At 42.1% G+C, this 17,806-nt stretch overlaps 1 protein-coding gene across 15 annotated transcripts in view; it reads right to left on the bottom strand.

Moving 5' to 3' along the window:
• LOC127915142 (plectin-like) overlaps nt 1-17,806 on the bottom strand; it is a 177,321-nt gene that overhangs the window by 65,080 nt on the left and 94,435 nt on the right. Inside the window, exon 1 of one of the 15 annotated variants that reach the window (XM_052494088.1) lies at nt 17,509-17,602. The exons of the other annotated variants lie outside the window; for them this stretch is intronic. Within the exon in view, the coding sequence (XP_052350048.1) occupies nt 17,509-17,587 (79 nt within the window). The 5' untranslated portion in view covers nt 17,588-17,602. Of the gene's footprint in view, nt 1-17,508; nt 17,603-17,806 lie in introns of those variants that run through there. 15 annotated transcript variants of the gene reach the window in all.

Raw genomic sequence — 17,806 nt, 5'->3', positions numbered from 1 at the left:
AACGAGACATATTAAAGTAGAGTGTCTTCGGGGTTCTACTCATTGTTTCTCACACTGACTGGGCTTCATATGTGGACACCCTTAGCAGAGTTCCCAACAACCAGATGCATCCAGTCTTCAGGGATAAAGCTACTTCAACCAAGCCAGAAGTGGAAACTCCGCTCATGCGTTTCTTTTACGCCTACTACGTTAGATTATATGTGGATGATGTGGATGGATCATTCTGGTGGAGGGAAGAGGGGGAAACCCCCGGGATCCACCCCTCTAATTTGTACGCCCAATGTTTAGTTTCAAGGCTCATGTATATTCAAAGAACTTAGGGACTCTACAAAGCCAAACTTTGTCAGATGTTTGTCCGATGTCGAAACGAGTCAGCATCCCACACGATCAGTAGTGTATTCATCTCCATACTAGATAGAAAAGAATATGCCCGCAAGCCTACGCATCAGTAGAAAGTCCCAGATGAAAACACCAAACACGTCTATATCACTGTGAATCCTCTGAACAGTTCCATTAATACTACGTCCTTGTTTCTGAAAGATCTACCAAATTGGGTTGACGGAAATTGTGATTTTTATCCAAAATCAACAGTGGTACAGTAGTTGTTTTCCATTTCAAATAGAAAACAACTAGATTCCATTTCAAATAGAAAACAACTAGGTTCCATTTCAAATAGAAAACAACTAGGTTCCATTTCAAATAGAAAACAACTAGGTTCCATTTCAAATAGAAAACAACTAGGTTCCATTTCAAATAGAAAACAACTAGGTTCCATTTCAAATAGAAAACAACTAGGTTCCATTTCAAATAGAAAACAACTAGGTTCCATTTCAAATAGAAAACAACTAGGTTCCATTTCAAATAGAAAACAACTAGGTTCCATTTCAAATAGAAAACAACTAGATTCCATTTCAAATAGAAAACAACTAGGTTCCATTTCAAATAGCTTCTCATGGTACTCAACCCTACTCACTCACCAGGGTCGTGTTAATGAGGCACAAAATGGACTGAAACATGTCCTCCATGGACTGAAACCTTCTCCATTAAGAAAGGTTTGTTTCCATTTTCCATTGCAAAACCTCCGGAGAGGTAGGCCTACTCTTGCAGCGATAGAAAAGAGTCCCCTCTGCAGACATTCTAACCCAGAGTTCAAGAGGAGAGGAATGGAGAACCATCCAAAAGATAACAGAAGATAACGTAAGATAATCACAACACTATTCCGGCCACACCCTTTCTGTTTGTGCTCGTTCACAACTGTAAACGGTCACATAAATGCAATGCTATTGCCTGACCCTTCAAAGTTGGAATGTCAAAGCCATTATGCTTTCCATATGAACATTTGTACAGTATATGGCTCATGTCAAGTACATCTGTAAAAATCATCAGGTTTTTTGACTGAGCCAATCGGACTTGTAGTCACAGGGAGCGTTAGGAAAACAGAGATTAAACAAAACAGCAATCCGCCGTCATGACTTAAAAAGTATTGAGCTCACGGAGAGAGAAAATGTGAGAAGAGGGGAGGAAGAGGAGGGTAGGGTTTAACGCCCCTCATTCCAGAGAAGGGAACAGCCTCATCCCTCCCTTAGAGGGACATCCACCTCCCTCAGGATGCCTAGCGCTCACCGACTCTCCCTCCCACTGTCCTGTCACTCCAGCCCAATGCAAGTGGGAGCGTGTACTCGGAATGTTAATAAAATAAAACCAAGAGGAACAAGTGGGATACACCTTGTTCCTGACTGTGTGTGTGTGTGTGTGTGTGTGTGTGTGTGTGTGTGTGTGTGTGTGTGTGTGTGTGTGTGTGTGTGTGTGTGTGTGTGTGTGTGTGTGTGTGTGTGTGTGTGTGTGTGTGTGTGTGTGTGTGTGTGTGTGTGTGTGTGTGTGTGTGTGAGCACACCCAGTTTGGGTCAGCTGTGTCTCACAAAGAAATAGAAATCAAAGGAACTACAGCACAGTGTACCTTTGAAATATTAATAAAGATCAACAGACATATTGGGCAAAAGGGGATTGCTGCCGCTGCTATGGAATGACTCACTCGCTGTCCGACATTATCTTCACAGATCTAAATCCCTGCAGCAGGATGAGACGTCATGGTCAGGACTAGATCGAAAGATGAAGCTGTAAGCCCAATTTAACTCCGACTCAGCACCGAATGGATTAGCCCTGACAGCTAAGGTTAAAAATGGCTAATTAGTATACCGCTCCTGGAGCCATGGTGGAAAGCCCCACATCTGTGAATTAACGCTTACTCTCATGGACTTTCCTTGAGTAAACTTACACAAAGAGAAAAGTGAGTCTGTTTGATCAAGGTGTAGGTACGGTACCTGTACAATACAACACCCAGTCTCCCTCTATTGGAGATGGTATCATACTACACCAGCCGATGCACTCATTACAAACAATACTTTTCGACTGAGGGCAACAGACGCTTTATTTAAAGTATGCAAAAATGGAAATGACATATTGCTACTGAGAAATACCTGTCAAAACATCACTCTCACTTCATTCCCTATTCCTTCAAAAATCATTATTACTGGTTTCCATATTTGATTAACATTAGTGGAGGGCTGAATCGAGAATTATCTGACCGACGGTACATTTGAATGTGGAAAAAGGGGAACCTGAGAGGGGTTGCTGTGGCAACATCTCCAAACATACAGTAGCTTTTTCCGCCTGTAGCTGGGTTATTTTTCACTTATATTACTCATGGCTATATTTTTAGACGGGGAGCTGTGTCTTCCATGATTGACTAACTTTAGAGAGAAAGGAAAACAGTGGTTCTCCTCTGGAGGGAGAAAAGAACAGAAAGTTCACGGAGTGAACACTAGATGGCAACAAAGCACAATGAGGACAGAGTGACTTTTCCTGGCCTTATTATTACGTTGCTATATATTTTTTTCTGTGGCCATGACCTAACCAGGAGAATTATAGTCAAGTTACATGGTGAGAAGAAAAACTCCTGGATCTAGTTATTATGAAAAATGAACAACAACAAAAAAAGTCATGAAAACCTGCCAATCCTGCACACAGTAGACATTTCAAATCACACAAAAGGAAATGTATGAAAAAGCAAATATAATGATGGTGCTATTCAGACCCTCTTAGAGTTCATTTATGGACTAGACTCCATACACACTGAACACTCTAAAACTGGGTTATAGATAGTTACATGGAACTGGAAGTGTTTCTTAAGACACGACTCGTCATCAGTGTCTCTAAAACAGTAATATTTATAATAGCTCAATGACACCCTTGATCCTAACTGTCGAGACATTGCTTAATCCAGTCAGGGTGAGTAATCCACAGCGCACTATCCCTACCCAATGAAACCCCTCCCTCAGTCACTCAATCTGCATATTACCCAGCTGCCATGTCACACCCGGAGCGCAATAACAACCTGTGAACTGTGTTACAGAGGAATAAAAAGTGTGTTGTTATTTGTACACTTATATGGAGTAGTTATTAATTACTATAGACTAATACTAAACTGTTAACAGTTTGACCTGTAGGCAGTTCCCATGCATAGAGAACAAATCGTTGGTCGCCTAATTCATGTGTATATTCGTGTGGGATTCTGAGTCAAGAAGACCTACCCCACTGGAAAGGCTTGCCAAAGCCCATGATGGTAGTCATTTGTGATTTGAGTGAGAGCTGGGGAGTAAGAGCTCTTTCAGTGTTCTACTTTAAACACATATGGAAGTGAGTTGGACATGAGACAGCTGCAGGCTATCAGCAAAACATCCGCCATTATATAACTGGAATCCAGGACTAGTTTAACTGTAGCACTAAAAAGAGACAGTGAATCAAGTCTAGTACGCTTTCACCCCCATTCACAAATCTCACATGCTAATATGTATCTAATATGTATTTATTTGAGAATTCTACCATACATTCTGAATCCATTCAGTTGCCCAAGATTGAAATGGCCATTCATTGAAAGAAAGAGTAGCCTAATCAACAACACACTTGAGGTTTCAACATTTTCACTTGGAAATGGAAACTAATCAAGTGAAAATAATACTATATTAACTATCATGTTCTAGCCCTGTGTTTTGCTCTATCATGTTACATGCCTGGTTTTTAACACTTTTTATATGATGGTCCAGCACCTTCCTTAGACAATTGTTTGCATTTTTTGGTGTATTTCTAATTTCTGGATTAGGTTTAAAATACAGGAACAAATCTTGCTATGTCAAATGATTGCGCAAAACACAGGGCCCTATACCATATATTAAATATCAACTTTAAACTTCAATTATTACCAGAAACTACATTTGTATTACATGTGATCATATTTACTACAGTAGGACTAGAACCCGCGTGGGGAACGCCTACTTTGCCCCTTCCCCGTGTCATAATTTCTATTTCTGCCACTCACCTACACAACACATTTTGCTGTACAAATATCTGGTTCTTTCTGAATAGCTCATCTCGGGCAGGTGATCTTCCCGTTCATAAACTATTCCCAGATGAAAGAACGACATTGCTCCAGTTGGAACTTCGGGGCTCCCCTGCGTCGCTATAACTTCAAAATAGTTCTCAAGAAGCGCTCACCGAAGTTCAAGAGCGCAAGAATGCAAACACACTCGCTTTTCATGGTGTGACAGTCGAAGGAGAGAAAAAATGCTTTCTAATGGATGGGTGAAAGTTTCACTTTCACAACAGCCTTGCCCATTTCATGTGGGTCCTTTTATTTCCCAAAGGTATATGGATTTCTACTCAATTGATATATACAATATATAGGTCTATCCATTCAAAATAGAAGTGAAATGTAAAAAATAAAATAAAAAATAAAAATGATGATGAAATGTTAGACTTTGTTAGAAATTATTTTAATATTCTTGGGATAAAGTTCAATTTACAATTGCAATATTTATATGTGAGAATTAAAGCAAATATTGATCAGTTAATTTGATATTCGGTGGGAAATATTACGTGTGAAAAACATAGTTTAATTATTTCACTTTGTGTGTGTACACATGCCTTTGAGAACCTTCCTGAGTGTTGTGGTTTATGAAGTGTGTTATCTGGGCTCTTTGGCAGTTTTAACAGTGTCCTGGGGTCTTATAATGGTCTTATATAATGTGAATTTAGAATGATACAAACTGTCATCAGGTCACCTATGAGGCTCCCTTGGTACTGCATTCCACCTTGGAACTCACAGTACTTCAAGTCTACAACCCTTCTCCCACTGTTTGGGCCGAATTCTCATTATGAAAGTAAAAGGGGGAAAAGCAGACGACTTTCTCTCTTTCAAACAGGACTGTAAATTTACGAAAGGTCACAAATGACCTGATCCTAGGTCAGATTAAAGAGTGGGCAGATGGCCTGAATATGAAACTTCTCTTACAGATGACTGACCTCTGCTCCACAAACATACAACTGCGCTTGTCTTCAGGCACTAAGGACTGGTTTCCCGCACCCGTACTAAACAATACTACTTCTGGACTAAAAAGCATAAGGTCAACGGAGAATCTTCATTGAAAGTAATTTTTAGCCCATGGATAAGCTTAATCTTTGTCTGGGAAACTGGACCTAGGATTCTAACTTCTAAACTTTAAGCAATATAATGTGACCCGTTTCAGGAAGTTAGGTGTATGTTGCTACTTCACAGGAGAGGCACTTGAGTCTTTTGGCAGAAATGCCTTCTAAACAAACTTGTATGCCGTCTGTAAATAGGAATACAGTGGTTAAAACTTCGAGCCGAGTTGGTTCGGCCACGGAAAAAGCTGAGATGATGGATGAGCTGGACATGCCGAGAGATGAGTTTGGATTGGTCTGCCATGTAGCACACATCTGTCTATAACATGAGCTGCTCAGTACGTGTAGATAAGCCTTGCTACTGCAGCTTTTTTTGAAAGGTGTAACGTTGGCAATGGAGAACTGCAAAAGTGTTGCTACTGGTCTCAACAACATTGCTGCCAAAATTTATCAGGCGATATTGACAAAGATCAGTGAGGAAAAAAGTTGTGATGGACTACTTTCTGAACATGGTCAGTGTGAACCGGAGTGACTTGACACAATGTGGGTCAAACAAGCTGTACAAACAAAACAGATTTAAAAGGTGTTCTAGTCTGCCGTGAAGCCTTCATCTATGTATACGGGTAAGAGTCTAGCTACATTTTCAGATATTATACGTTTCTAATTTCAGAAAGTCAGAAAGTCGTTTTCATTGTAAGTTAAAGCGTACTGTTATCTAGCTAGCGAACAATAGCTTGCTGGATCGCTAGCTAACGTCACGTGTATGATCTGTGTAGTAATATTATTAGCTTCTCAGAAAGCTATTTGCATTGCTAGTTACCAGTACCCCCCCGTACATAGCCTCGCTACTGTTATTTTATTGTTGCTCTTTAATTATTAGTTATTTTTCTATTTTGTTCTTATTTATTTTATGTAAAATGTATTCTTTACTTCAGTTTATTTTAGTAAATACTTTAACACTTATTTATCTTAAAACTGCATTGTTGGTTAAGGGCTTGTAGTAAGTAAGCATTTCACCTGTTGTATTCGGCACATGTAACAAATAAAATTTGATTTGATTTAGTTGTAGCCTAGTATTAGCGAGCTAGCTAACATTGAACCTAGTTGGCTAGTTTTAGAAACCTGCAGATTCAAACTACAGCATTTCCTGCCTGGTGGCTAGCTATGACAATCTGTTTGCATTGCTAGTAGTATGGGGGTTAGGATTATGGTTCATTGTTTAGCTCGCTAGCTACATGTCTAAACAAAATGCTTCACTTCGCCAGATAATTACATGACTCATCAAGTTAGCTAGGTGTGTCTGGGGGTGATTAAGGCCATCTATTGTATTTCATGAACATGTGTACATGTCTAGACAATAGTGACCCATCCACTTAGCTAGATGTGGCTAGGGGGGTGGTGGTGGTTATAGCATTTCCTTTCACAGGACCCATACATTTAGAGAAGTGTGTCTGGGTAAGCATCATCTAACAATTAGAAATATTTATCAAATATTTTTTTTATCCGGACACAATTTTTTAATATTGCTGCTATGCAAATACGCAAGTAACCATTTCACTGTACAGTTTCCACCTTCTATATCCTGTGCATGTGACAAATAAACATACATTTTATTTGATAGAGTGTGTGTTTACCAGAGATGAACAACATGACCTGCACCAAAGTCAGATTAGGATATAGGCCAAGGATCAGATAAAGTGTAGTTTTACCTGGAGTTTGTCCTTATTGTAGTCTACTATACTTTCCCCACTTTTAGTCTGTTTATCCTTACTCACTCTGTTTAGCACATGGCCTCACATGTGAATCCTTAAAGATATGGGTGGGGCTAAGGCTTAAGAGGGTGTGCACTATGCTGAATAGGTGGAGACAAAGAAGAGCTCTCCAGTAGTTGTACCGAAACATTCAAGGGCCACGTTGATCAACTTTCAAAGTCGAATTGCTTTCCAATTGTTCCCCAACTGCAGTACATTATATACCGTTTTGTAGCTCCCGACTTTAAAAAACACCATTTCAAATGTTGCGTCATAAAACCGAATCGAGGGAGTCGGTCACATATCCTAATCGAATTCTAATTCCTAACTCTATGATCCTACTAACCAATTAATTTCCCGCAGTACAAACAAAAAACTATAAAGAGATCTTCTGGGTGGCAGGTAGGCTAGCGGTTAAGAGTGTTGGGCCAGTAATCAAAAGGTTGCTGGTTTGAATCCCAGAGCCGACTAGGTGAAAATAAGAGTGTCTGCTTAATGACTAAAATGTAAATGGTAATACCAAAGCATCGCCGTTGTGTCATGAATAACCAGCCTCAACAGACAACAACTGACAACATTGTTACATCCATTTTAGCAAGTAAACCCATATTTGTTAAAAAGGGCTATGGCTTTATTATTCACAAAGGTGAAGATGTGTGTGTGTGTGTGTGTGCATGTCTAGGGTTAAGCGGGTGTCTCAGTGTGAATGTACTGTACAATCGGGATTCATCAGGTCTTTCTTCTCCACCAGACGTGGATATCACATTGTCAAGAGAGAAGACTAATTTGTATTTGATTTGCATCAGGCTTTACAAAGAGGGGGCTTTGAACATCATAGGTAGTAATGATGATGGTAACCTAAGAGGTGAAGTGAAGGGCTGTTAGAATAGGTCCATTTAAATACAAATCCCATTTAATCCCACACTCATTGAACTACATTACAATAAAATGCCAACATTAATTTCCCCATGAAAAATAAACTGAATGGAGAGAAAGCCATGAGGAATTTTCTGGAATAAGGGTCAGAGCTCAGACGATCACTGCCAGATGCTACCCACAGGGGGATCTCCAACCCTCGCATGTCTATCAATGAGCGTAGCAACACAGTGGTGAGCTACACTCACTGGCCAGTTCATTAGGTACACTCATCTAGTACTGGGTAGTACCCCCTTTCCTTCAAAAACAGCTTGAATTAAGGTGGGGCATTCTATGAGGTATCGGAAACGTTCCACTGGGATGTTGATCATGCTGACGCGATGGCATCACGCAGTTGCTTGAGATTGGACAGCGCGTTCCATTAGCACCCCAAAGATGCTCTATCGGGTTGAGGTCAGATGACTGACCAGGCCACTCAGGTAAACTGAACTCACTGTCATGTTCCAAGTGATGTTTCTCCACTCCTCAATTGTCCAGCGTTGGTGACCGCGTGCCAACTGGAACCGCTTGTTCTTGTTTTTAGCTGATAGGAGTGGAACCGATGTTGTCGTCTGCTGCAATAGCCCACCCGTGACAAGGCACGATGAGTTGTGCTTTCCGAGATGCCATTCTGCACACCACTGTTGTGCTGCGCTGTTACTTGTCTGTTTGTGGCCTGCCATTCCCCTTTGAATCGCTCTAATCGACGAGCTGTTTTCGACCACAGGACTACCACTGACTGGATGTCGCATCCTTCTCGCGTGAAAAGCACAGGAGTGCGGCCGTTTCTGAGACACTGGATCTGGCGTGCCTGGCACCGACAATCACAGCACACTCAAAGTCACTTAAGTCACTGGTTTTTCCCATTCTAACGTGTATACACAGAAAAATCACTGGGAACCATAACCCCCTTCTGGTTAAAACAGTTACAGGGTTTAATGGCTGTGATAGCAGAACACTGAGGATGGGTCAACATTGACAGAGTGAAAATAAGGAATTCTGTAGAGAAACATAAATCCTGTTTGCAACAAGGCGATAAAGTAATAATGCAAAAAGTGCGGCAAAGCAATTTACTTTTTTTATTGAATACAAAAGGTTATCTTTGGGGGCAAATTCAATACAACACATTACTGAGTCCACTCTGTATTTTCAAGCATAGTGGAGGCTGCATCATGTTACGGATATTTGTCATCATTAAGGACTAGGGAGTTTTTCAGGATAAAACAGCATAGTGGGGGCTGCATCATGTTACGGATATTTGTCATCATTAAGGACTAGGGAGTTTTTCAGGATAAAACCTGGTTCAGTCTGCTTTCTAACAGACACTGGGAGATGAATTCACATTTCAGCAGGACAATAACCTAAAACACAAGGCCAAATCTACACCGGAGCTGCTTAACAAGAAGACAGTGAATGTTCCTGTATGGCCGAGTTACAGCTTTGGCTTAAATCGGCTTGAAAATCTATAGCAAGACTTGAAAATGGTTGTCTAGCAATGATCAACAACCAAATTGACAGAGCTTGAAGAATTTTGAAAATAATAGACGGGCAAATGTGAAACAATCCTGGTGTGCAAATCTCTTAGAGACTTACCCAGAAATACTCACAGCTGTAATCACTGACAAAGATGATTATAACATGGTATTGACTCAGGGGTGTGAATACTTATGTAAATGAGATAGATGTATTGAAAATGAATGTAAAAATGTCTAAAAACATTTTTTAACTGTATCATTATGGGGTGTTGTGTGTAGATGGGTTAGAGAAAAAAGAAAATATGAATCCATTTTGAATTCAGGCTGTAACACAACAAATGTGGAATAAGTCGGGTTTGGAAGGGTTTGAATACTTTGTGTAGCTGTAGTGTGTAAAATACCCCTAAAAGAGTATAGAGGCCTATACAACAAGATATTCATTTTATACAAAAGAGTCCAGGGTCCAGTTAACCAATAAATTCATAGAATTTTTATATTGACACGTCTTCAGGTATCTGGGAAGATTAGGGGGAAGGGATAGTAAAAAGGGTCCCATATTGTATAGAAATCACCTTCCTTGTTCCTAAATATAGCACTCATTTTCACACTGTAAAGATCTCACAGTACCCCTGAATTATTGTTGGTGGCTCGTCTTTCATCCGGTTAAGGAAAATGCAGTTGCAGGCCACAAAGAGTCATTTCGGAAGAAGATTGAGCTGTGCTAAGGTAAGTGAGGGTCTATTCCCGACGACACCTAGTCCAAATAGCCACAGGTCCATTCTTATAGGACATATGAACATGCTCCACAGCTTCGTTTTGAAACTTTCCCCGAAAATTCTAATTCATGGGCAAGTCCAAAAAAAGATGGCCATGAGATGGCCTTTTTCCTTCTTATACTTACAACAGGTGTCAGAGAATTCTGCTTTAATTTACAACATATAATAGGAGTCCTATGAACCGCTTGCATAATCTTGTATGGGATCTTGCACCTTGTTGCAGGTGAACAGTTGTCTTGTGTGTTTAGGTCTTTCAGCTTTCAACAGGAGATTGTCCACTGGGGGTAACCAGCATTCTTTAGTGGGAAGTCCCATAGCTTTGATAAGGGTTTAAGGGCTTCACAGATAATGGGAGATACTTCCCCTAGATTAAATATCACTTAGAAAGAAATGCTCTGGATATACAGTATGATGCTTATGTATACTAACTAGGGTGTGCTGTTGAGAAATCCCCTGATGAGGGCAGTGAGGTATAAATAAACTCTTAGCCTAGGACCGGATGTGTTTCCATGGTCCCAGAGCAACTCATAAATACAGCCTCAATGACTGGGACTCATGAGGTCCACATGAGGTCTGTACGTTGTTCCTCTGTGTTTTGGCAGGGTCAATTGCTCTGCCCTCTCCCGTCCTCTCAAAGGACAATGAACAGCATCCAAAAGCAACAATCTGAACCAAACTACATGTATGATTTACAACTCTGCTCCCCATGTGTCCCCTGTTGCACATGTTGCATATGTCCACTGTTTATCTTGAAATTCTGGAACCTTCTGTTATGAATACCGTACCACACCAACACAGCTTTACAGGCAGAGTGTTGGTGTTGGGGGGGATATGTGTTATTTCGTACACACTCATGGTTCCTGGAATGATAAAAAGCACACAAGTGAATCAAATTGAATCACTCCCTCCCTCCCGGCCGGAATGTCGGTAGCAGCCTCCAGAGTAGATGTGGGAGTTGTGATTGTTTCCAGGAAACACTGGAGCTTTCCTCCACACCAGAGACTCGGTGCCAAGCCAATCACCCCAGTCATTTTATAGCATCAGCCTACTACATAATTATGAGTGTTTGTGTCATCTCTTAGACAACAGAGAATGATTTGTGTGTGTACAAATGTAAGAAAAGATCCATTCTAAGAAAAATGTAGCAACTCTTGAGTTACTGTAAAAGTAGAGTGACAGATAGGGCAGATGGCACCGACATGTAAGGCAGCCGTGCTTCTAGTTCCTAGGCAAGTTTTCAGTATTTAGTTTTTTATTTTTGTGTTATTTCTTACATTATTACTACATACAGCTGGGAAGAACAGCTAGGACAGCTGGGAAGAACTAGAGAGGACTTCTAGTCCGACTCAGGAGGCGATCAACCTGCTGGAGTGTTTTACGGACATATTCAATCTCTCCCTATCCCAGTCTGCTGTCCCCAATTGCTTCAAGATGTCCACCATTGTTCCTGTACCCAAGAAAGCAAAGGTAACTGAACAAAATGACTGTCACTCCGTAGCACTCAACTTCTGTCATCATGAAGTGCTTTGAGAAACTAGACCCACTTCAATTTGCCTACCGCCCCAATAGATCCACAGACTATGCAATCGCCATCGCACTGCACTAGCCCATCTGGACAAAAGGAATACATATGTAAGAATTATGTTCATTGACTATAGCTCAGCATTCAACACCATAGTACCCTTCAAGCTCATCATTAAGCTTGAGGTACTGGGTCTCAACCCCGCCCTGTGCAACTGGGTCCTGGACATCCTGACGGGCCGCCCCCAGGTGGTGAAGGTAGGAAACAACACCTCCACTTCGCTGATCCTCAACACTGGGGCCCCACAAGGGTGCGCGCTCAGCCCCCTCCTGTACTCCCTTTTCACCAATGACTGCATGGCCACGCACGCCTCCAACTCAATCATCAAGTATGCAGTGACAACAGTAGTAGGCCTGATTACCAACAATGACAAAACAGCCTACAGAGAGGAGGTGAGAGCCCTGGGTGTGTGGTGACAGGAAATTAACCTCTCACTCAATGTCAACAAAACAAAAGGAGCTGATCGTGGAAAAAGCAGAGGGAGCACCCCGTATCCACATCGACGAGACCGCAGTGGAGTTGGTGGAAAGCTTCAAGTTCCTCGGCATACACATCACTGACAAACTGAAATGGTCCACTCACACAGACAGTGTGGTGAAGAACAGCACCTCTTCAAACTCAGGAGGATGAAGAAAGGTGGCTTGGCACCTAAAACACTCAAACTTTTACAGACGCACAATTGATGGCAACCTGTCATGCTGTATCATCGCCTGGTACGGCAACTGCACCACCCACTACCGCAGGGCTCTCCAGAGGATGCTCAACGCATAAACGGCAAACTACCTGCTCTCCAGGACACCTACAGAACTTGATGTCACAGAAGGCCAACAACCAACCGTTCACTCTGCTATCATCCAGAAGGCAAGTATAGGTGCATCAAAGCTGGGACCGAGAGACTGAAAAACAGCTTCTATCTCAAGGTCATCAGACTGTTAAAAAGCCATCACTAGCATATTAGAGGCTGCTGCCCTATATACATAGACTTGAAATAACTGGGCACTTTAATAATGGAACACTAGTCACTTTAATAATGTTTACATATTTTGCATTACTCATCTGTATTATATTCTATTCTACTGCATCTTAGTCTATGCCGCTCTGATGTTACTCGTCCCAAAATGTATATATTCTTAATTCCATTCCTTTACTTTAGATTTCTGTGTATTGTGTCTATTGTTGTGAAATTGTTAGATATTGCTTGTTAGATATTACTGCACTGATGGAGCAAGAGACAAGCATTTCGCTACAGACCACAATAACCTCTGCTAAACACATGTTTGTGACCAATAACATTTGATTTGATTGGATTATCTTTGTTGTATTTGCAACCTCTATATCTATCTACATGAGAAAGGATTGCCATACGCCTGGATTAAACTGTAAACCACCTGTAAAACATGTTCTGGCTGAGAACTAGACTGATGAAGTCAGTATGTACCAATTATGCAAAACACTTCCAACACTTTCAACCGTCTGGGAAACACCCTCTCAAAACGAACCAGCCTCTGAATATCACACACCTACTAGATACACACGATGCATAATAGGTGTAGAAAGAAAGAAAAATCCTTCAAAAAAAGGTAGAACTTACATGAACAACAGTTTAAATATTTGCATGACCCCCAAAGGAAGGATTTGCTAGCTATGGTTGCCTGGGGCGATGGTAAACAAACACAAATGGAAAGGTTAAAGTTCAGAGAGAAAGAAAGGTGATGCACCTTGTACGTGAAAGAGAGAGTTTTAATGGTTTTACTTAGCCACACCCACTTACAATGACACTGACCCTGTATATATAGCTTCCACTCTTATTTTTTCATGTTATTTTTTCATCTTATTTCTCATGTTTTCTTTACTATACACTATACAGTATATATATAAATATATATATATATATATATATATATATATATATATATATATATATATATATATATATATATATATGCCCAACCTGCAAGCTCCACCTAACAGTGCAGCATAAAAATATCACAACCAATATTTGTTCAGATTTTTTATTATTGGTTGTGATATTTTTATGTTGATTGCTGCACTGTTGGGTTGAGCTTGCAGGTTGGGCATTTCACTGTGCTTTAAACTTTAACTTTAAACTTGAACTAGGTCAGGTCAGCAAATGATAGCCTCTTCCCGTTCCAGTGGGATCATATTCATTACCTGTTTCAGTCCATTTGGTGCCACATTAATGTGACCCAGTACAACAGAGCCAAACTACCTATCCAATACAGAAGCAGGGGAATTGGCCACTGTATAATATACCTGCTATTATAAACTGGGTGGTTTGAGCAATGAATTCTGATTGGCTGAAAGCCATGGTATATCAGACAGTATACCACAGGTATGACAAAATGTTCAGTTTTACGTTGGTAACCAGTTAAATAGCAATAAGCCTCCTTTTGGGTTTGTGATATATAGCCAATATACCGTGGGTAAAAGTATGTGATACTCACTACTCTCATCATCACTCTGTATATTAAGGATGGGAACCAACTAAGGAGCCATTGAGTGGTGTTGGGGGACAGACCTGTCATCATGCAGGCCGCTTACAGTGACAGAGGACAGTTGGAGACCAGATACCCTTGATACCACCTGGTCACTGTCACTGCACAGGAAGAGAATCAATCACCAAGATTACCCTCATGTACTTAACCCTTTTACTGACTCTGATGAGACTTCCTCCCGCTGCATTCCCCCTGCTACTTAACCCTTTTACTTCATCCTGCTGCATTCCTCCAGCTACTTAACCCTTTTACTTCCTCCTGCTGCATTCCTCCAGCTACTTAACCCTTTTACTTCCTCCTGCTGCATTCCCAGCTACTTAACCCTCCTCCCTGTTTTACTTTACTTCCCGCTGCATTCCTCCAGCTACTTAACCCTTTTACTTCCTCCTGCTGCATTCCTCCAGCTACTTAACCCTTTTACTTCCTCCTGCTGCATTCCCACTGCTACTTAACCCTTTTACTTCATCCTGCTGCATTTCTCCAGCTACTTAACCATTTTACTTCCTCCCGCTGCATTCCCCCAGCTACTTAACCCTTTTACTTCCTCCCGCTGCATTCCCCCTGCTACTTAACCCTTTTACTTCCTCCCGCTGCATTCCCCCAGCTACTTAACCCCTTTACTTCCTCCTGCTGCATTCCCCCAGCTACTTAACCCTTTTACTTCCTCCCGCTGCATTCCCCCAGCTACTTAACCCTTTTACTTCCTCCCGCTGCATTCCCCCAGCTACTTAACCCTTTTACTTCCTCCTGCTGCATTCCCCCAGCTACTTAACCCTTTTACTTCCTCCTGCTGCATTCCCCCAGCTACTTACCCCTTTTACTTCCTCCTGCTGCATTCCCCCAGCTACTTAACCCCTTTACTTCCTCCTGCTGCATTCCCCCAGCTACTTAACCCTTTTACTTCCTCCTGCTGCATTCCCCGCAGCTACTTAACTATTTTACTTCCTCCCGCTGCATTCCCCCCAGCTACTTAACCCTTTTACTTCCTCCTGCTGCAATCCCCGCAGCTACTTAACTATTTTACTTCCTCCCGCTGTATTCCCCGCAGCTACTTAACCCTTTTACTTCCTCCTGCTGCATTCCCCGCAGCTACTTAACTATTTTACTTCCTCCCGCTGTATTCCCCGCAGCTACTTAACCCTTTTACTTCCTCCCGCTGCATTCCCCCAGCTACTTAACTATTTTACTTCCTCCTGCTTCATTCCCCAGCTACTTAACTCTTGATGATGCTTCTCTGCTGTGTTCCACTTGCTGCATGTGTGTGTGTGTGTGTGTGTGTGTGTGTGTGTGTGTGTGTGTGTGTGTGTGTGTGTGTGTGTGTGTGTGTGTGTGTGTGTGTGTGTGTGTGTGTGTGTGTGTTCACAACATACATGACATAGTGGATGTTATTCTACCTAGATGCCAGGTCATGATATTATTGTGGATCGGTTTTTCTCTGTAGGGGCCAAACATTGATGCTCTTCCTGTTCAGTGACAATCACTTAGTGGAGCCCCCAGCTACGTAGACCTTTACCAACTCTGAAAGGTTAACAGAACAGTGGTCCTTTAGCTCAACAGGGTAGTGGGTTCTCCGGGACCACCCAAAGAATGTTACACACATGACAGAACTAAATGGCATATATTATTATTATTATTATATTATTATCATTTTGGGTGTAGTGGATGTTATTCTAGCTAATTACTGGGTCATATTCTAGCAGCCTGACATGTAAACAACAGTTAGCCTCCCCATGTGTGGGATTACACAGAACCCTTCATGTATTTAACCTACCGTCTGTGTCATTCCATATGACATTACCCATCACAGATCTGATGTTGATTCAGGCTAGCACCTTGAAGACATCAAAGTGTTCCTGTTGAATGGCTGGCCCTATGGATTTCTACATCTCTCTGTAACTCTGTCTGTCTGTCCGCAGGGTGGGGACATCCCTTCCCTGTCTCCAAGGTGCATTTAACCATGACCCTAGTAACAGTGATTAATCCCACCTAAAAGGATACAAGGCAACTTTCAACTCTCACAGGTGGGCACACACACACCAGCCCGACACCGACGCAGACAGGCATAGCCTTATACATGACTGAAACAGGTTTGGGAGCTTACACATTGTTCACATCTGACAGGCCCTCATCAACTACCTTACAACAATAAGCATAGCTAAGTCTCGCTGGGGTGGAGGTGGGGTGGTCAGGAGGCGCGCCTCAAGCTTTCTCAGTGGTGTGACTTGTCAAGATGGCTCTGGTGGGTCTAACGGATCACAGGAAAACCTGCACCACGAGACAAGGTGATGGGCTTCCCATGTTACCATGCACTTACTGTGTAATGAGAGCTAAGCCCTTTGCTGCTGCAGTAAGGTCACTTCAATCACGTACCGGGTGCTGACGTGCTATCAGCACGGAAAGACCCCGCAACCTTCACGGCTTGCCACGGGTTATGCCCTCCGACCACAGAGGTCCGACCAATAAAGGTGAAGCTGGTGTAAGCATGCAGGACGAAATTAGCATGTTGTAAGCCGATTCAATCACAGCAAATCAAATCAATGTTGGAAGTACTGGAAGGCACTTATGACCCTCATATTAATTTCAATCATAATCTAACGGATAAACGGCCTGTTCTGTGCTAACGCCAAGATGAAAATGTGATAATAATATAATATTGTAAATACTGTAGCTGCTATTTATTCAGAGGCTTGATAGATTGCCTCCCCAATGCCTCTCTTACCACATGTCACAACTGCTAACATGGCTAGGATAGTAGCCCGCATTTAGAGGGTTAACTTCCAACACAAGAGGGCTGAAGAGAGTAAAGCAAAAACGAGAGAGAGACAGAGTTACTGTAGGAAGAGAGAGGGCTGGTGAGAGAGAGAAGTAGAGGAAAAAGGAGACCTACTGAATGGTACAGCCGGCTACTCTATGACTTTGACTCTCCTTTACTTAAGGTTAGTGTGTCTTCTTAGTGGGAGACTACGACTGAAAAGCCCTTTCCCCTTTTCTCCCTATCTCCTGAAGTTCTCTTACCTTGGCTCTTCAGTCTCGTCAATCGCCAGACTGCGATCAGGGTCACTATGTGCCCCAAAACCACCAGGGCAGGGTACATGGGTCCTGGGGGGCTCCCCACAGCCAGCAATAGGACAGAGATAAGCCCAGGACAACTTTGGCAGGACTGACAGACAGGTGGTAGGGCATGGAGTGGGAGGGGAGTGGGGCCGTGTGGGTGTGCCAGAGGAGAAGAGAAGGTGGGAGTGTGGTTTAAAAAATAATGACAGGCAGTTTCAACCTTTCCAGGCCAACACAGTGAACCCCTAGCTTTCTCTCA

The sequence above is a fragment of the Oncorhynchus keta genome, chromosome 34 (genome assembly GCF_023373465.1).
Source record: "Oncorhynchus keta strain PuntledgeMale-10-30-2019 chromosome 34, Oket_V2, whole genome shotgun sequence".
Taxonomy (NCBI): Eukaryota; Metazoa; Chordata; class Actinopteri; order Salmoniformes; family Salmonidae; genus Oncorhynchus; species Oncorhynchus keta.
Note: the sequence above shows the minus strand (reverse complement) of the source record. Positions and strands in the feature narration are given on the sequence as shown.